The 19976-nt window shown below is 41.3% G+C and overlaps 1 protein-coding gene and 1 long non-coding RNA gene across 3 annotated transcripts in view; one reads left to right on the top strand and one right to left on the bottom strand.

Moving 5' to 3' along the window:
- The window catches only part of ptprn2 (protein tyrosine phosphatase receptor type N2), a 1029555-nt gene that overhangs the window by 862126 nt on the left and 147453 nt on the right, over window positions 1–19976 (top strand). For both annotated transcript variants that reach the window (XM_078537232.1, XM_078537231.1), the window contains exon 13: window positions 18606–18824. In XM_078537232.1, coding sequence (XP_078393358.1) covers window positions 18606–18824 — 219 coding nt within the window. The remainder of the gene's footprint in view (window positions 1–18605; window positions 18825–19976) is intronic.
- The window catches only part of LOC144676939 (uncharacterized), a 191670-nt gene continuing 184019 nt past the window's right edge, over window positions 12326–19976 (bottom strand). The window contains exon 4 of the long non-coding RNA XR_013575456.1: window positions 12326–14717. This is a non-coding gene — a long non-coding RNA (uncharacterized LOC144676939). The remainder of the gene's footprint in view (window positions 14718–19976) is intronic.

Raw genomic sequence — 19976 nt, 5'->3', positions numbered from 1 at the left:
CCCATAACACTTAACTCCCTTGTCGATCAAAAATCTGTCTAATTCAGCCTTGAATGCATTCAATGGCCCAGTGTCCTCTACAGTGTTACGAAAGTATGATCATTTTCATAATATAATTCTCAATTATTATAAAGTAGGTTTATGGGTATGAGTGTAGATGGTTCTATCTGTGTGATTTAATTACACTGGAGCCAGGTAGACTGCAAGCTTGAAATTATCAAAAGAAGTTTGGTGTAGAAGTGTACTTGAAATGCTAAGAGTAAACATGGATGAGGTCTTAGCATATAAGGTTTGAAGGAAATTTGCATTTTTAGATAAGTGAAGGAGTTGTTTGGATTTCAAAGGGATGTTAGGATGTTTACAACTAGCCAGATAAGCAAGCCAAGCAGTGTGTTTATTTTTCCCAAAAGTTACTGACAATATTGGCAACATGAAAGATTTTTATATTATGGAAAAAGTAAAGTTCCAAAGACATATGGAACAATGGAATTTACAGATTAAAGAGAGAAAAATATATATAAAGGGGAATGAAAAGCTATGTTGGTAGGGGGCATGTAAGATCTAACAGGAATGTGTAAACAGCCTTTGGGAAGCCTCCAGCCATTTTTGCAAAAGTCTTGCTTTTCAAATTTAAAATCTATTTTGAACTGTTGTCTTAAAGGAGGTGTGTAATTGGGAGTCAGGTTAATTAGGAATTTTAGGATTTGTTGTAGTATTAAGTATTATGCATGTGCTTGAAATCTTTTCTTTTGTTAATAAATATTTTAATTAAATTTTTTAAATCTCTGAAGGTCTTAGTGGACTGATTACTTCTGAATTCAATGCACACATCTTCTTGTAATAAATACAAATTGCAAAACCGTTGTGATAGTATGGTCAAGTTTCCCTTATGGATTTGGTCCACCTTGCACACATCAGCTGCCACATCATAACAACACACTGTGGAAGACAATTCCAAAGACTAACCATCCTCTGAGAGAAGAAATTCTTCCTCATCTCCGTCCTAAATGGAGACCCCTTATTTTTAAACTCTGCCCCCAGTTCTAGATTCCTCCGTGAGAGGAAACATCCTTCCAGCATCTAACATGTCGAGCTCCCTCAGAATCTTATACGCTTCAATAAGGTCACTTCTCATCCTTCTAAACTTCAATGAGTATAGGCCTAACCTGCTCAATGTTTCTTCATAAGGCAACCCCCTCATCCCAGGAATCAGCCTGGTGAACCTTTTCTGAGCTGCTTCCAGTGTAAGTATATCCCTTTTTAAATAAGGAGACCAAAACTGTACGTAATACACTTTTCTGCATTGTGCATATTACTCCAGGTGTGGTCTCACCAATGCCCTATAAAAATGTAGGAAGACCTCCCTACTTGCAATAAAGGTCAACATTCCAATTGCCTGAAGTGGATTATAATCCTAGCCCCTTTTTGGGACTATTCCAAATCAGGTGTATTCCTCAGATTAAAGGTGAGAAAGACAGGGAGATATTAAATGTGTCTGGAGAACTGATCTACCTCTCCCCAAAGGAGAGGAACCACCAGAGAATATTACTGTTCTCCAGATAGCCTTTTTAACAAGTTTTAGCTAGATTATGACAACCTGGATATTATATAGGTCTGGGCATCTCTCCTCAACAATGTACCTCTCAATTAAAGAGTGTACAGAGATGGGTTTTCAAGTTTGGATACTGAAGACTATGTGAGGTAATATATTTTCTAAATTATACGAGAGTTTTTTAAAGAATCTGAACAAGCAATTCACTTTTGATGGTAATTCAATCACAATTGACAGTTCCAGGAAAAGTAAATATAATATTATCTCTAATAGAGAATCCAAGTCTTATCAATGTTACAGGGAGATATTTAAGATATCCATCAATATTTAAATTAGTATTTACCTTAAATCCCTGAGTTAGAAAACTACTGAGTCTAGCAAGATACCTCTATCCCAATTAAGGGGAGAACTATCATCACTAAACTACAGCAGCTACCTGTACCTTGAGAAACGCTGGAGTGAATCCAACAAATCTAAAAATCCTACTGTGTAGCTCCAATATTTATACCCTAAAAGCACTAAACCAGCAGGAAGCATGTTGAGCACTCATGCTGGACCACATCCGTTGTTTTTAGTCAATATCCTTCATTTTTAATCAACATCCTTCAATCAAACAGGATACTGAGAGATGCAGATAGTGGTCACTTCCTTGCAACACCCATTTTCCAGGATTCAGTTAACAAATTGTTTAGGTCATCCTTAAGGTTATCCATTGTTTTATTGTAGTATCTTACAATTTATCAATGCCTTGCTGAGGTGATGTTATGGCCAGTTCCTGCTTTTTCAGAATTGCCTTGTGTTAGAGGATATGACACAGGATGTTGTTGTCCTTGAGCACACAATTATGCCCATGAATGTTTATAACACTTTGAACCTCTGTCCAGTAGATGAACTCTGCTTTTAATTTTTAATCCCTACTCATAGGAGAATCGCTCTTTTTAATCTTATAATTCCTTATTTATAGCTGGATTCTCTGATAACTTTGTATTTAAAGCTGCATTCCTTCACATGCCTTCCTAATTATTTGCTATACCTGCATGCTAACTTTTTTGTGATTCATGTACAAGGACACCCAGAACCCTCTGTACTGCAGTACTCTCTCCATTTAAATAATATTCTGCTTTTCTATTCTTCACTGATTTTTCTTTCTCTCATTCAAAGTCTCCTTTTGAGTAGTTATCCAGATGACATAAGAAAAAAAGGCTTGAATTTATTAAGTGCCTTTCGTGACCTCAGGAAGTCCCAAAGCGTTTCACAGTCAATTAAATACTTCTGTAGTGCAGGCACTATTGTAATGTGGGAAGTGGGAATTTGCACACAGCAAACTCCCACAAAAAGCACTGTGGTAATGGCTAGGGATTATTTTGTGTTGCTGGTGGACAGATAAACATTGTCAGGTCACCAGGTTAACTCCCTTGCTCTTCTTCAAAATTGTGTCATGGGATCTTCCATGTTCACCTGAGAGAGAAGACAGAGCCTCAGTCAAACATCACATCCAAAAGCCATGGGGTGAGATTAGAAGGTATCCACCTCAATGAAGGCACACTGATAGATCATGGCATGTACACATTGCGCCAACTCTCCCAAATTTAATTGTGAACTATATACATTTTAAAAGAGGGGTGCGTTTACTTATTGTTGCAATCACTTTAGAGATTCGCAAAGCCACGTTTCAGTACAAAGACTGGTATTTTGAACTCATCGGGCCGAATTTTCATTTGAGCTTGGGAAAACGTCACCTGTGCGCTTTTGTTGCTTGCAGAATGCACACTCTGCTCATGTGTGATTTTACAAGGAATTTTTGGGGTTATGTTCACAGTACATTTTGCAAGCCACGAGGGAGTGCTTGAGGAGTGTGGGTGCAGAATTGGGCTGGCTAGAAGGCCTGTCTTGGTTCTTCAACACAGCATCCTAACTCCTAACATTTTTAAAGGCCCCTAAACCTCACCCTCATCTCCCTCACCCCACCAATCCTTCATGCTAGCCCATGCCCCCTCAGATCACCATGCCACCTCTATACTCCTCATGCCACCTCTATGTCCCCATGTATCCTGCATGCCATCTCTTCTTCCATGTATCTTCCATGCCCCCACAGATTTCGCCATGCCACCACTCTGTTCCCATATATCCTCCATAGCTACTCACCCAGTATGCATTATGTACAGCCCTCAGATTCCATGCAATATCAATGGAAAATATTTTACATTTTTTGGTTTAAAAAAAAATAAACCTCGCACCACCTAATAAAAAGCCTCCATCAAAACATGCTATCTTTGGGGGAAAATGTGTTCGGCCATGGGAAAAAACCTTATAATACTGGTAATCCTATTAACTTGTGAAAACAAACCAGAAACCAGATCAAAGATACAATCTGTTTTACAACCTTTTGAAACCATCATTCATTCTCAGATGAATGGAACATCTACTGTGCTGAAACCCATTAGCGCTTGAAGCTCAGCAAAGTATTCATAATGGCCACAGCTATCCAAACAATAGAGTATTCTCTGAGGCCCATTTCACTTTCAAAGCAGAATGACTGTCAATCAATGGATGGGAACAGGTTGCTAGATTTTTTTCCAAGTGTAGATTTTTATCAAGTGTCAAAAGTAGTTTTTTTTTTATCAGCCAGAGCCATTTAAATCATAGTAGAAAAGATGAGAGCACAGGCTGAGAGGACATTTTATAACATTTTTCACTTCATTATGGTACTTTCTCCATTGGAAAAGTACTGTAATGCATGTGAAAATTACAAAATACTGGTAAACCTAAGGACCAACTTACCTTTAAAGCACAGATCCATATGAATCACTGCATTAAAAATACATATATATTATAATACAACATGTAATGGTGATATCTGAAAGTATCAAGACATTTTACACTTGTCTTTCAGAATGTTCCCAGCTCCTCAGCAAGTTTTCCATTTCACAAACCTGGCATGTTTTGAATTCGCTTCCAAAATCCCCCGGTACCAGATGAAAATGGTATGCAGGAGAAAATCAGATTTTTGTCCCCCCATTTAAAATGGGGAGTCTGACCTCAGTGGGTGTGAGTATGCATTTTTCACACTAGGAATTCCAGTCCCACAAAAAGGCCAGAGGAAAATGGCCCGGCATCAGGAATGCAGAGGAAAATCAGGCTTCCTCCAAAAATAAAACTCAAAGTGTGGCCATTTGCAGACCAAAACGCACCTCTGCACCCAGACGAAAATTTGGCCCATATAGTCAAGCAAAAAGTGACCAGTTGCTCTTGAAGTAAGTATTAGACAGATTGAACATTTTTACGTGTGAAACATGCTACTGATCTTTTTGCCTTTTTTTGAAATGCCTTTGAGGAAACAGACTTGCACAAAACACTTTACACAGAAGCTTGTATATAAGATCTAACAAAGAGATTACATAATTCTATCAAACAGAAAAATCTCAGTAGTAAAACCGAGTAGCTTGATAGAATCATCCTAACAAACTGAAAGTAATTATGAACATTCTGTGGAAAAGACAGGCAGAGAGACCTACAAGTTGTGTCACCATAATATAAAAAAATAGCATTGTGTGGTAAGGGGGAGTTGGGGTGATCATCTGAAAGGTGTTGCTGAAAAATTTTTAAATGTTCACATTCTAACTTCCAAATTCACTCTCAGTCACATTGCATTTGAATTTCCTTTTAGACCTACAACAGTATACAACTGCTCAATCCATCGCTTTGCTATATTGAGAAACATGCTTACTAATTTAGAAGTAATTAAGTCAACTCCCCCAACAAAATAAGGGCCAAAGTGATGCCGCTTGAAGCATTTGTGCTTCAGCGACATATTGAAATAGTTGCCAAGCTGTTTCAGAGCGTGATTGTGTGTAAGAAGTAGAACTGGGAGTAGGCCATTTGCCCCATCGAGTCTGTCTTTTCCACAGAAAATTCATAATTGCTTCCAATTGGTTAGGATGATTCGATCAAGGTTTTACTACTGAGATTTTTCTGTTTGAGAGAATTATATTGAGTCTACTCTGCCATTCGATAAGATCATGGCTGATCTGATTGTGGCATTAACTCCACTTTTCTGCCTGCTTCTCCATAGCCCTTAACTCCCTTGTCAATCAAAAATCTGTCTAACTCAGCCTTGAATATATTCAATGACCCAGTCTCCACTGCTCTCTCTCTGGAGGAGAATTCCAAAGACTAATGACCCTCTGAGAGAAGAAATTCTTCCTCGTCTCAATCTGAAATGGGAGACCCCTTACTTTTAAACTATGCCCTCTAGTTCTAGATTCCCCCCACGATATGAAACATCCTCCTTTTATCTACCTTGTCAAGTCCCCTCAGATTGTTGTATGTTTCAATAAGATCACCTCTCATTCTTCTGAGTATAGGCCCAACCTGCTCAACCTTTCCTCATAAGGCAACCCCTTCATCCCCGGAATCAGCCCAGTGAACCTTCTCTGAGCTGCTTCCAATGCAAATATATCTTCCTTAAGTGAGGAGACCAAAACTGTACACAATACTCAAGGTGAAATCTCACCACCGCCCTGTACACTTGTAGCAAGGCTTCCATATTTTTATATTCCATCCCCCTTTGCAATGAAGGCCAACATTCCATTTGCCTCACTAATTACTTGCTATGCCTGCATGCTGACATTTTGTGATTCTGCGTGATTTTGTCTTAGTCACCTTATTATACTGTATCAATTTGAATGCGAAAGTTGAAGCGAAAGCTTTTTTCCCCTTTCTCTTCCACTTGTGACCCAAGTGTAAAGTCCTGCATTGATCCTCAGCAGAGCTCTTACCTGCTGTCTCTTTCATCTGCTCGCCTGCTGGTGCTTCCTTATTCTTGGTGCAAACATCTACAGTAGCAACACATCAGCCCCCTGCCAGACAAGGCGGGTAGCTTATAAATACAGATCAAATGCAAGCACCATCACTCAAGAATCTTTCATGGTGATTATTAGTGATGCAAACTGCCCATGCTTGTGTTTTATTTCTACCAGAGCTCCCAGACAGCTAGGGCTCTATCTTCAACAATGAGTAAAGTTTAATTTAACTAAAAAAATGCAGGTGAGGCTAAACAGGTAAGAAGAAAAAACAATAGAAGGTGACAATGGAGTTTTCAGTGTAGAAGTTGGTGTGCATTGGTCTCGATCTGGCACCAGGTCAATGTTGAGGGGACTAATTTCGGGCAGGGTTATTCCATGCCTAGCTGCCCTGACACATTGGCATTTGGCAACTTCGAAGTGCTCAGGATACCTGCCTAAAACTGGCATAAGGCGCCTTGATCATGCTAATCAGGGGCCTAAGGTCTGCTTCAGGACTCCATTGCCATCGTGGAGAAAAAAACTAAAAGGAACATGTACTGTACATGCTCAGTTTTCCCAGGCCTACAGTTAGCCTAACCAACTGCCCTTAACGGCAGCACTGGAAGCCATGAAGGAAGCGGCACGTTTTATTTTGCTTAATGGACTATGGATCCCCCAGAGCCTTATCGTTGGCCACTGCAGGCCTGCATTTATCCGCCATTCATTCACACCCCATTTCCTCTTCCTCCCAAGATTCACTTGAGGGCCGCTGCCAGAATCACAGGAGACCCAAACTGGTTACCACCAAGCCGGGCAGCTACATTAGTGATGTCCGATTTGCAACAGCAGATCACCAAGTTAACACAGCTGAGGCCCAGTGCCAAATTTGGTATGTGTCTCATGCTGGCGTTTTTAGTTGCCATTTGTTAAATAACAGAGAAATGTTATATGTGCATGATGACAATTTGTTAATAATAGCATAGTTTTCAACCTAAGCCTAGCTCTGTGCATTTAGCAGTTAGCTCAGAAAAAAGATAAAAGATTGTTATCAACAGTTAGACTGTTGCCCATGACCAGTCAAGAGAAACTCATGCCATTTTGCCCAGGATGTTAAAAACTGAGCTGATTATAGACTGACCAAGTTAGTTTTGTGAAGGAGTAGCAATGTCAAAAATGAAACTGCACATTGGTAGAAACAGCATTGGCTTAGGGAGAAATGTGGGATGCGTGGCTGACCCTTGTTGGCAATTCTAATCCCAGCCTAACCCAACTCCCTTGATCTGATTCCAAGGGCAGAGTTTTGCCCTTGGCGTGCGGGATTGGCGGGGGCGGTCAGAAAGCTGACCGCTGCCCGCGATTGACAGCGCTCCGCGATTTCATGCTGGCGGGCCAGTTAAGACCTGCCCAGCATGATACCCGAGCGGCAGCACTGAGCGCTGCCTGTGCGGATGGAGGGGGGTGGGGGAGATGAAGAAGATATTGAAAAAGTTAAGAAAGAACAGAAAATTGTCATAAAACACACCCCCTCATGTGACTTTGTCACATGAGCAGGGACATGTTTTTAATTCAAGTGTAAAATATTTATTTGATTTTTATTTGCTTTAGGAAACCTCGGCCCGCCCGTGGATGAGGTCTCCTAAAAAGTGCAAAGGCCGCTTGGCCTTTTTGCCTGCCCGCCAACCGTAAGGTTGGACAGGCACCGTAGATTTGAATTTAATTACCTTTTTAATGGCCTTAGCAGGCCTTCTAATTGTCGGCGGGTGCGCTGCTGACTCCAGCGCGTGCCCACCGAACGAAATATCACGGGACTTTGCGATGATGTCGGGACTCTTGCCCAACGTCATCGTGCATCATTTTACACTCGGCCGGGTCGGGCACACCCGCCTGACAAGCTTAATATTCTGCCTCAAGGGGTGGCGCCCAGACCCATGTGAATCAAATCATAGCCATTCTTAATATGGAGGGAATCGTTATATATGGCAAAAAAATACAGGTGGCAGTATTTGAATATGGAAATTATGTAAGCTGCTGACTAACTTGTGCTTTTGCTGCCCCTCTGCAGGCCACACAAATGCTGATATCAAGTTGTACTTCCTAAGACGAGAATCAGCACTGAGAGTGGGAGACGGTGGCATAGTGGTATTGTCACTGGACCAGTATTCTAGGGACCCAGGGTAATCCTCTGGGGACTTGGGTTCAAATCCCACCACAGCAAATGGTGAAATTTGAATTTAATAAAAATCTGGAATTAAAATTCTGGTGATGACCAAGAAATGATTGCTGTCAGTAATCTAATGTCCTTTAGGGGAGGAAATACATGTGACTCCAGACCAATGACAATTGGTCACTTGCCTTTATCAATCGAGGCCTAGATAGGGAGGTCATGTTGGAGTTGTATAGAACCTTGGTGAGGCCACAGCTGGAATACTGTGTGCAGTTCTGGTCGCCACATTATAGGAAGGATGTGATTGCACTGGAGGGGTTGCAGAGGAGATTCACCAGGATGTTGCCTGGGATGAAACATTTAAGTTATGAAGTTGGATAGACTTGGGTTGTTTTCGTTGGACCAGAGAAGACTGAGAGGCGACCTGATCGAGGCGTACAAGATTATGAGGGGCGTGGATAGGGAGCAGCTGTTTCCCTTAGTTGAGGGGACATAAGTTCAAGGTGAGGGACAGGAGGTTAAGGGGGGATGTGAGGAAAAACCTTTTTACCCAGAGGGTGGTGACGGTCTGGAATGCGCTACCTGGGAGGGTGGTGGAGGCGGGTTGCCTCACATCCTTTAAAATGTACCTGGATGAGCACTTGGCATGTCATAACATTCAAGGCTATGGGCCAAGTGCTGGTAAATGGGATTAGGTAGGTAGGTCAAGTGTTTCTCACGTGTCGTGCAGACTCGATGGGCCGAAGGGCCTCTTCTGCACTGTGTGATTCTGTGAATGTGGTTGACTCTTAAATGCCCTCTGTACAAGAGGGTCAGTGAATGGATAATAAAATAAACTCTGTGAATGAATATTAAGATATGTGAGTTGGTTCCCTTTCCTATCAGAAAGAACTTAATGATCTCTGATATGCATTCACAAGTATGACTTCTTTGGTAAATTCCTCCCCACCCCTCAGGACTCTCCAAAATTTCTCCTGTCTCCAAATGTATTGCTTTCATGTTGGGGATGGTTAGATAAATGACTATCGCCCTCTGATATCTAGGCCACCTGGCCATTATTTATGTCTGACAGCAACTGCTGGCAGGCTACTTAACAGTAAATAATATCACAGCTTAAGCCCAATTCCATCCTCAGCCATGCTCTTCACTTACAGAAAACAATCAAATTGTCAATTGTCAGCCAGTTGTCAGCCAGGCCTCTGTTGGTGGCACTTTCACCACTGAGTCATAAGGCTATGAATTCGGGCCCCACTTCAGAGATTTGAGTACATAATCTAGGCTGACAGGCCAGTGCAGTACTGAAGGAGCACTGCATTGTCGGAGGTGCAGCCTTTCAGACGATTAAGGGTGGTTAAACTGAGGCCTGTCTGCCCTCTAAGGTGGATGTAAAGGATCCTGTGCCAGTATTTTGAACAGCTGGCGAGTTCTCCCTGATCTCCTAGTCAATGGTTATCCCTCAACCAACACGTAAAAAGCATGTTATTCTCGCACTGCTGTTTGTGGCCGTTTGCAGCGAGCACATCAGCTGCTTGCGTTTCTTTCATCGCAACAGAGACAATGGGTTGGATTTTCGTTTTTGGGTCCTGACCCTGATGGTGGGCTGACGTCTGGGTCAGGAACACTGAATTGTTGGCGGCGGGACCCTGGAAGCGATTACTGAGATGGGGGGCAATTAAGTCACTGCCTCGGGGAGCCTTGTACAAGTAAGGATGGTGTTGGGCGGGCTCCCGAGGCTGGAGGGCCAATACAAGGCCCTCCAGCACTGACCAGGTTGGCAGTCGCCCCAATGTGAGATGGGACCTGCCAATGTAGGAAGATGAAAGAGTGGGCGTCTCAAAGTGGAGACCCCCCCTCTGAAAGCTTTTTAAAAACTTAAAATTACAAAAAGGCCACAGCTGCCAGGCTGTCATCATCGAGGGTGAACCTGTGGCTCTCTGCCAGTCTTGGATGTGGAGAGGTGGAGGCGGGCTGTTAAATTGTGGTACGGAGGGCAGGGCCCCCAGTCTGCCACCAGGAAGATGCCTCCATCCTTCAGTCGGGGCTTCAGCCTCAGCAAGGTGCCTGCAGGTCGACTGGAACATTCCAGTCGGTGTTGGCAGTGTGACTTTCTTAGGTCTTTTAAGTTGCCTAATTGGTTACCTGGTGCTTTCAGGTGAGTAGTCATCATCGCCCTGGCACAGTGGCTGGCACAGCAGGTAATTGCAGGTCCGCCGACCTCTGCGCTCGGCTCCGCGGCCCTTCAAAAATCCAGCCCTATATTTCAAAAAAGTACTTAATAATAAAGCACTTTGGGATGTTCTGAGGTTGTGAAAGGTAATATGTAAATGCAAGTCTTCCCTTCTTTCTTTCACTCAAGTGCTAAACCCCTGACTGATTTTTCCTTCCTTAAGCTGTGGGCCCCTGGCAACAAGATCAGCTTGTGCACTGCACTGACCAGGCATCTATCCTGGAATCATCCTGAACGGATTGCCTCAGAGCTAAAATTTTACCTCTCAAACAAAAGAGTGACTTTCTAGTAAATTCTAAACTGCTTTTTTATGAGAGGCATTTTACACTGTTTTTAACGGAATAAACCCTTAACTCTTCAATTACCATAGTGATATTTCAATAACATATCTTAACAATCCAATCAAATTTGCTTGGCAGGGATTTCCCCTGAGGCAAGCTTCCTCCAACAAATTGTTCCCATTAAATAGAGAGCGAGATGCGAATGAATCTGCGAAATATTCGCTTTGATTGTCCATCTGTATTAGCAACGTAGCCTTTAAAACTGCAATAACCGGAATATATTGGTAGCATTTTAAACAGAGGCAGGCAATGGCGTCAATACTTCCCTAACATAACAAATTTGATAATAATTCTGACTCTGTGCTAAGAGTGAGGAAGCTGTGCCCTCCGGGAGCACCTATCAGTAACCTGAGCAATGGTCTTCCATGAAATTTTCTGCATGTTAAACGGTCGCAAAATTGCGCATCCAGATTTCAGATGGGCTGAAGCTGTCCACCGGCTGCACGTGGTCAGAAGATGCCGCCGTGGTATTTGGCCTGAGGAACGGTAAATGTTTGAAAACACTTTTCGGATTCCAAGTGCCCTTCAGCTGACTGAAGGTTTGCAGAGACAATGACGCAGTTGTTCCGATTCAGGCGCATTGACCCGCTTGAAGATACAGAAATTCCAAATGTATATAAGCTAAGAAGACCATAGTAAGGTGGGATGGTGGTGGAGGGGGTGGCGGAGGGGGTGGCGGGGGAGAGGCAGTGGGGGAGGCGGTGGGAATTGGGATGGAATGGCCAGGGGAGCAGAAGGGTTGACTCACATTTAAGGCTGAAAATGACGGTTGGCCTTGATCGTGTTTAACGTGGTTTTTTTTTGGCATTCCGTTTATTTTAAATGGATTAATACAACAATGTACACAGTGGAGAGAAAAATTGGTGAAGTGTTCATTTGCTCTCAGTGCCAACTTTGATCTACATTCGTTCATTTTTACATTTGATCATTATGTGTTTACATTAGACACTACGACAAAATGGAAAACAACTTCCACTGAGGTTTTCATCAGGAGCCGAAATGAAGGTTATAGTGGGCACCAGAGGCAAAAAAAATTACAGTCGTGATCGTCAGAACACTCGATGCTGGATGGAATAAAAAATTACCGAAAAGAATATATAAAATAAAAACAAAACTTGGGTTCACTAGAGAAGCTGAAGGTTAAAAAAGGCAATGAGGTTCAACGTGCACCCTGTTAGGTGGACGCTGCTGGCTGGTCTGTCTACATATGGCCGGAGTGTGTTTGTTTCTTGCTGGGAGTGGAAGGGTGGGCGTCCTTTTTTTTCCCCTATTTCTATCGATTGCTGACTTCTGAAACGTTGCGGCGATGACTGGTCTTTGCAGAAAAAAATAGATATGAAACTCAGTTAATTGAGAGCTTCAATTGAAAGCTGATCACTTGAATCAAACAAAACCGCCGGTTCTGGTCAGACTAGCCAATGTGCAAAGGCCTCAGATCAATAGCTTTCTAATACAGGCAGTGGATTAAAGGCAGAATAATTACCTCAGAGCCCTGTGAGGGACATGTTGATTTGGTTTTGGTAGAATTAAAGCTGTAGGCCATATTTGCCCCTCTGTTCAAATTGTACCTTGCTGTGGCCGCTATTCTTTCAGTAAACGCGAAGGCTAGGACGGTGTGAAAGAACTCATTTTGTCAAGTCTCCGGGCCTGCCATCTCCAGCTGTCACAAGGCGAAACAATAGGGGAAACACAGAAGGAGGGAGATTGAATAGAAAGATAAACTGAAGAGCCCTCCCAAGATTTGTCATCTGCATCTGACACGGCTTCTTCTCTTCACCACCACCTCCCCCCCACCCCCCCCCCAACTCTTCTTTCTTTCCCTTTCCTGTTTGCTGCAGCTGTTACCTTACACAAGCTCGTCTAATCCTACCAATAGCTAATTAATATGCTTTGTAGTTTATATTCACCTTTCCACTCTGTGGTTTTTTTTTCCCTACCCTAAGTCTGAATCCAATATACCTTTTTTCGGATGTGGTCTCATTTAGTTTGGTGCTCAAATTTTTGTCACTCTCAGCTGACATCATGAATGGTGCCAAGCGAGGATAAAGAGAAACAACATTGTGGGGACTCTCACACGGCCAACAACAACAAAAAAAAAATTGAGCACAGTACAAACAGAAATCTCAAGCAGCTTTACAAATGAGTGACAAAATTGATATCCATTCATATTCGCACTCATGTAAGGTTTATTAACAGAAATGCTTCTTATCCAATTACTGTCAGCAACATGTGGAAGCATCACCATAGCAACCAGGGGATATGACATGTGGTATAGACAGGGGCTTTGGGGCTGGGCAATATAAGGAGGGGTCGGACCATTATTTCGTGGTCAAAAATCCATCACCCTCTCACACATGGTTGATTCTAAGACGGAGAGACCACAGAAGAGATCCTTGTGCTTCCCTTTTTTTGCCTCTCTACCTCCTCCTCCTTTTCCTTGAGAAGTTCAAACCACTGCAAGCTTTCCAGCTGAAGAAAGGCAGCTGCCGATTTCATTCCTGTGAAAGATGGATGGTAGACGGTTAATATCAGAAGCTAGAAGTGCAAGAAGCAAAGAAGAATGAAGCATTCAGGTCAAGTCTTTCTCCCCTATTTCACTCCATTAAAAGGATAGTAACTGAAAATCTTTGAAATGGGAAAAAAAACATTAGAAATGGAATCAGGTATGCAATCTTGTTACACCATATGATCAGATTGTCTCAGTTTTTAGTTACTTAACTATGAGGATCCTTTAGCCGTAGTTGCTTTGTGTTTTTTTTTTAAATTTCTTCCAGAATCTCTCTTCTCATGAAGTGCCAATTCAGCAACAGTAACTTTCTTTGAATTGTAGTAGGTTTGTGTGAATTGCCTTGAGTGGATCCTCCGGGTGTATTGGAATATCTGTGCTTGTGAGTGTGCACAGCAATAATAGGGCTCTTATTTTCATTAATTTTGCATCAGTCTGTTGGCGGTGGGGGTTATGGGGTGGGGGGGGGAGAGGGGGGTGGGAAAGGGTTGGAACCGCATTTCAAAAGAAAGTAAAGGATATTTGAAATGTTGGTGAAATTTGCGGTCTGTTTTGTTCATTGATAAAGGGGTAAACCTTAGTCGACACACATTGCCGATTCCTCTGTAATATTTTCTTTGTTCAGGTGGAGCCAGACAATATCTAAACTTTAGAAGGTTAGAAAACAAAACAAAACAAAAAAAAAAACATCAGCCATAGTGTCATTTTTCCAGTTACTGATGATGTGGGCTGTAGTGTTAAGGTCAGCGAAAGATCACTGTGTCTCTTCATATGAATAGGTCTGTGCCTTTCATTATGACCTTTCTCAGTAATTTGAATAAGCCAAACCTCCAGAAATCCTTCTGCCCTTTGTCTTTTTGATTTCTGTAATCCTTTATACCCTCACTCAAGAGAATAAATGTCTTTAAATCCCTTGTCTTGGCAGATTTTTTTTTTTGAGGAGGTAAAGCTATAAAATCCGACCCCATTTCGATTGATAAATTGGTGCCTCGTTGTTTTCATGTGGTAAAAGGGTAAAACTCACCCAAAAAAATAAAAGCAGAACACTGAGAGTGATCTCCAGCATCGTGCTTGTGTGATATGCCACCATGGTAACGTCTAAAAGTTTCTTTTTCGGGAGAGGATGAATAACGGAGGTGATCTCTAAGAAGAAAGCAAGAAAGGAAAATTAACTTTACAGATTTCGGTGTCATTTGGCAGTATCATGGCAACTGTCGATTAAATAGAAATTTATGTTGAAGAAGATGGTTCAAATATTAACTGGTATATCTTTTCGGCTGCAATGAATGATGAATTTGCAAGTACAATTTTCAGTGATATAGAGGGACAATGGTTTTCAGGGGCACAAAGCTTTTTTTCTCTGCTGCAGTTTTAAATGACAATGCCTCATGTTTTAGTAATATCTTTTTGAAAGGATTTTGTAATGTCAAGTGTTAATACATGATTATTTCTGCTTGATCGAACGCATTTAATATATTTTTTTTTCCTTTTTAAGGAAAAGCGCACAAAAGTTTAAATATTGATGGGCAAGGGAGGGAGTGAAAACGCTTTCGGGCTTTTTCTTTTGGATTGTTTGCTTCATCCTAGAGTAGAATTACCGCACCACCGAGGATTTAATTTATTAAAGCCTACTGAGCGCTGAAAAAAGTTTATACATATCCAATAAACACACCGAGCTCACACTCTCTGCCTCCCTCAAAAATGGCTAGGACCCCAGATTTTGCCAAAGTGTTTTAAAGAGCTCTGAGACTGGGATCAAACATCTGCATGAAAGTAAATGGAGAGCCTTCCTGCTCCAAAAGCATTAAAATAAGCCAAACTTGCAAGATTAATAAATTTAACTCGCGGCCTCTTGTGCTGCTGCTGTTCGGCCCTTTGCTATGTTCCTGACATGGATAGTTGTTATCTCCGCAATATTTTTAGTTTAAGAAAATAATAATTCCGCCTCCTCTCTAGGACCTGCCTGCATGCGTTTGGGGTTTTACCTAGAGATTGCACTTTGGGCCCAAGGTAATAAATGAGCCTTTAATGTCGCCCTAATATTCAGAAGTGCCAGAGCTTGTTCAGCATAGGGACATAGGAACAAGAGTAGGTCATTCAGTCTTGTGAACCTGCACCGCCATTCGTTTAGATCATGGCTGATCTGCACCTTAACTTCATTTATCCATATTGCTTGATACCCTTACCTAGCACAAATCTCTGGAGCTCAGTATCGAAAGCTCCAACTGTGTCAGCGTCCACAATCTTTTGGTGGAGAGAATTCCAGACTTCTAGTCCCCTTTGTGTTAAGAAGTGCTTTCCCCACTTCCATTAATGACTTGGTCTAATTTTAAGATTGCGTCCTCTGCACTCCTAATTTCCCTGTAAGAGGAAATAGATTCTCGGCATCTATCTACTGAATCCTTTTTAGTCCCCATTCCCCTTTCGCATTTTAAAAATCTTATTTTATTTCTCCTCCAGTTCCTTAAAATATTCATCAAAACTGTAGCACTGGCAGTGCTGACCTCCTGCTTGCTTCCCATGTTTTATTATGAAATATATAATTGGACAAAAACTTACTTCAATTAGATCCCAATTTTTAAAAAAATTCTGTTCACTAAATTTAAAAGCTTAACTCTTAGACAATTCAGCTTCCAAGTCCAGGGATGAAAAACGGTACCAGACCTTGACCAAAATTAAATAAGAAACTAAATAAAATGGCAGTTAAGTATCCGCTTGTACAGCCTTAGTTAAAAAAAAAATCACATTATTTTTAAGAAAAAAATGTCAATCTTGAATTTGAATTGAAGGGATGTGGCAATTGGGCCAGATAGGATGGCGGAGTCCATTAAATATAGCAGACCTGGTCAAATTAATGGCTTACACTCAACTCAGTTATACCTTCCAACATCCAGCCTGAAATCTCTAATGCCTTGTAGAAACTAATCACCCCAGTTTTTCACTGGGCAATGCTTATTCCGCAAATCACAACGGGAAAGTAATGTGAATTCTCATGAGTTTCAAACATAAATATTCAGATGAATCAATTGTTTATAATAATTCCAAGTATATTTTAACTCGCGTACAAAAGAAAAATTATCTTTTCATTTTTTTTGCAACAAAGAATGAAGCACTGAAAATTCAATCCAATCCACATTAATCCCCATGATATTCCATCAGGAGGTGAAGACTGGTTATAAACACCGTTTTATAGTCCACTTCATCCTTCATACAATGATGTTCAACTGAACTCCACAGTGTGCACTATCCATAAAACATCCTTAAACTCTTACCATCAACACTCATTCACATAACCAGATAATAAAGTAGGAAATCAAACACCTATCTTGATATACATTTAATGACACGATTTTATGGCTCCGAGAGATCAAATCTTTTTTTTAATGTCGTTTCAAACATTGAAGGGTAAACTGACTGATTTGAGTCAGTAGCTGAAATACATAAGCACCTCTGTTCATCACTTCTTGTACAATGTGCTGAAATTCTTTAATCACAGAACATCATCAACCATTCGGAATGTGAATAACCTGTATTGGGTAGTTAAAAGGGAGGCAGAGCATACTTTTGACTAAGGAAAGATCAAGAGATCTCCATGTGATGTTTATAGAGAGATTGCAGTCCTTCGTTCCAGTTCATAGATGTATGTGTGTTGTTTGTAAAAAAAAAATCTTGTTAAAATTAAAGGATTTGACATTTTCTTTCTCTATGTATGTGTTCTGTAAGAATATCTAATTAAACTTCATGCTGGCTTGATGCAAAACCGTTTGAAACTACCGCAAAAGGGATTCTCTCCCCACCCACCACTCGAAACCCCTACATTTTAAGTATTCAGCTTTACTAAGAATGATGTAAAGGCTGCTCAAAAGGAAAAGATTGACAGCGCTAATTCAGGTCTTTTAAAGCACAAGTTTGGCTATTTCAGATGAATGTAAGTTTGCCAGGCAATCTATTAAAGGACCAAAATCATTAAAAAATTTCATGAATTTGCGAGCAAAAGCTTTTTCTTCTTATTTCGACCATCCATATTAGAAGATGTGATATCTTTTCCCTTGCAAAAATGCAAAAACTTCAAATCAAAAAGTATAAAATGTGGTTTAGGTTTCTGCTCTTCTAATAAGGGCCAGCTCTGCTTTATAGATCATTCAGTGAACGGGCCAAGAATAAAGATTTTGGTTTTTTTTATAAGTGGTAGAATGACACTTGGGAAGCAGGATTTCCAGCACAGATACATTTAAAAAAAAACAATTCTGCATGGCTTAGCACCGGGCTGCTGTCAATCCACCTCCCGGGGGTCACAATGCCTCACAATCCTTCTCTGCGGTGCATAGTCAAAGCAGGAAGATCTCGGAGCCTTTATTCAGTGTGAGCTTCCCATTAACTTGTGCCTCAGCAGCAGCAGCAGCTAATCCAGTGGACTGAAGACAAGAGGGCTAATTAGGGACAAGCTCCGACTGTCGAGCCCACTGATAATTGCTTGGTGGCCTTTATGGTGTAAAGGACTGAAATGGACTGGGCTTGAACCAACTCTCTATACATTGCTTACAAGCGTAAATTAGACATTGGCTGTGTGAATGCTGAGCAGAAAATTACTAACAGAATAGTAGAGATAATGAATAGGTTGGCTAAGCATTCAGGAGTTAAATTAAAAAATCCATTTGGAACCAAGTGGAAATAGGTACTAGGAAAAGTGCTAATTGTTCCCCATCTTGCAACAACTGGGCTGGCTTTAAATTAATTTCTCTTCGCGATTGCAAAAAAGGGAGTGCAAAATGAATCTTGCCTCAGTTGGTGAGCTTGCTTATTTTTCACCTGCATTTGTGTTTTTTTTTTAATTGTTACTAATATATCTAATCATGAAGGCTGATGCGGATGAATTGCTGTACAATCTCGCTGTGAGAATGAGCAAACAGAAATGTAAACAATGCAATGCCTTTTGCAGATAAAAATATCATACCCACAAAACAAACTGTAACACTATTTGATCTTTTTTACCCACTTCTGTACCCCCCCCCCCCCAACCCCACACTACAGAAGAGCAAACTGCGAACTTTCCCCCAATGGGTCAACGAAGAGGACTCAACCAAATTTATTATCTTAACAATAATCTCCATCGTCTGCATCATCGGGGTCCTTGTTGCATCAGGGGCCATCTACTGCCACAGGCATCGCTCTCACCAGAAACTGAAGGAGAAGCTGGGCACACTGGGACATGATGCCACCGCTGGTTCAGATGCCACAAACGCCTACCAGGTAATAATTATCTTTAATTAGGGTTTGGGCAGCCATTCAGAACCTATGTATGTATCTGAAGCCATCAGAAAAATGGGAGAAATGGTAATTACTTCCTTGCCATTTGAGCATACATTGTACTTCTAGGTATTATTTTGTAATGGAGCATAATTTATAGTATGGTTCAGTCTAGTTTCTATTCTTTTCAGATGTGTCCATGATTGAGGGATGGTTTAAAAAAAAGACCAGCTAACAATGCATACCTTTTTTTCTGACAATCCATAAGGTTTTCACTGGACTGCCCTATTAAACCTATTAAAGGGGCCCATCTGATTAGAAAAACACTCAAATCAAAATATTCATTCAACAAAACAAAAGGCAATTTATAAAATGAAATGATAATATTATTAGGATATCTATATGACACTTTAGTCCTGCCGTCAGTGCATTGTTTCAGGTTATATTCAGGCCCTGTTTGTTTGATTGCTTGAGTGCTAGAATCAGAGTTGTGATGTTTTACTGAAAGAAAGGGAGACAGAGAGACAGTCACGGCAGGTCCCTGGCCATTGGTTTGCCCTCCTTCGCAGTAAATTGTATTTTGTGGTCATCTTCCCAGGCCATATCACAAGGTCAGTGATCATTCCGACAGCATTAGCGTGCACCACGGAAAATTGCACCTCAAATTGAAAATCTGTCTGCAATTTTCGGCAGGACGCATGGTCAAAATTAGGTGCTGGGTGTGGGAAACATGGCTGCATCCTTTATATGAACCCCATCAGTCTCCAAAAACACTGCCACATAGTCAAAGGATATATGATTGACTAATCATATTCCTGAGTGAGGATTGGAGCGGTATTTTTGTGAGCGTGGCTCATCAGGAAAGGGAGTGATCGGGAGCTGGGGCGGGTGGGGGGTTGGGAGGGGCAGGGGTGTGGTAAACCAGCTCATGCAGTGATTCCTCAGACCAATAGATTCTGCCCGCAAAATCAAAGAAATCTCTGACAAGAACACTTAATAATCTATCAGATAAGTGTTTACTCTTCTGTTCTCCTATCTGATTCACTGGATGAATGATAAGCAAAGGGCACACTTTGTGTGGTAGTCGCAGTAGTCAGTGCTAGGATGTTCACTGGCATGTTTTAAAATAATGGATCTGATCATTTAAAAATAACT

The sequence above is a fragment of the Cetorhinus maximus genome, chromosome 3 (assembly GCF_964194155.1).
Source record: "Cetorhinus maximus chromosome 3, sCetMax3.hap1.1, whole genome shotgun sequence".
Taxonomy (NCBI): Eukaryota; Metazoa; Chordata; class Chondrichthyes; order Lamniformes; family Cetorhinidae; genus Cetorhinus; species Cetorhinus maximus.
Note: the sequence above shows the minus strand (reverse complement) of the source record. Positions and strands in the feature narration are given on the sequence as shown.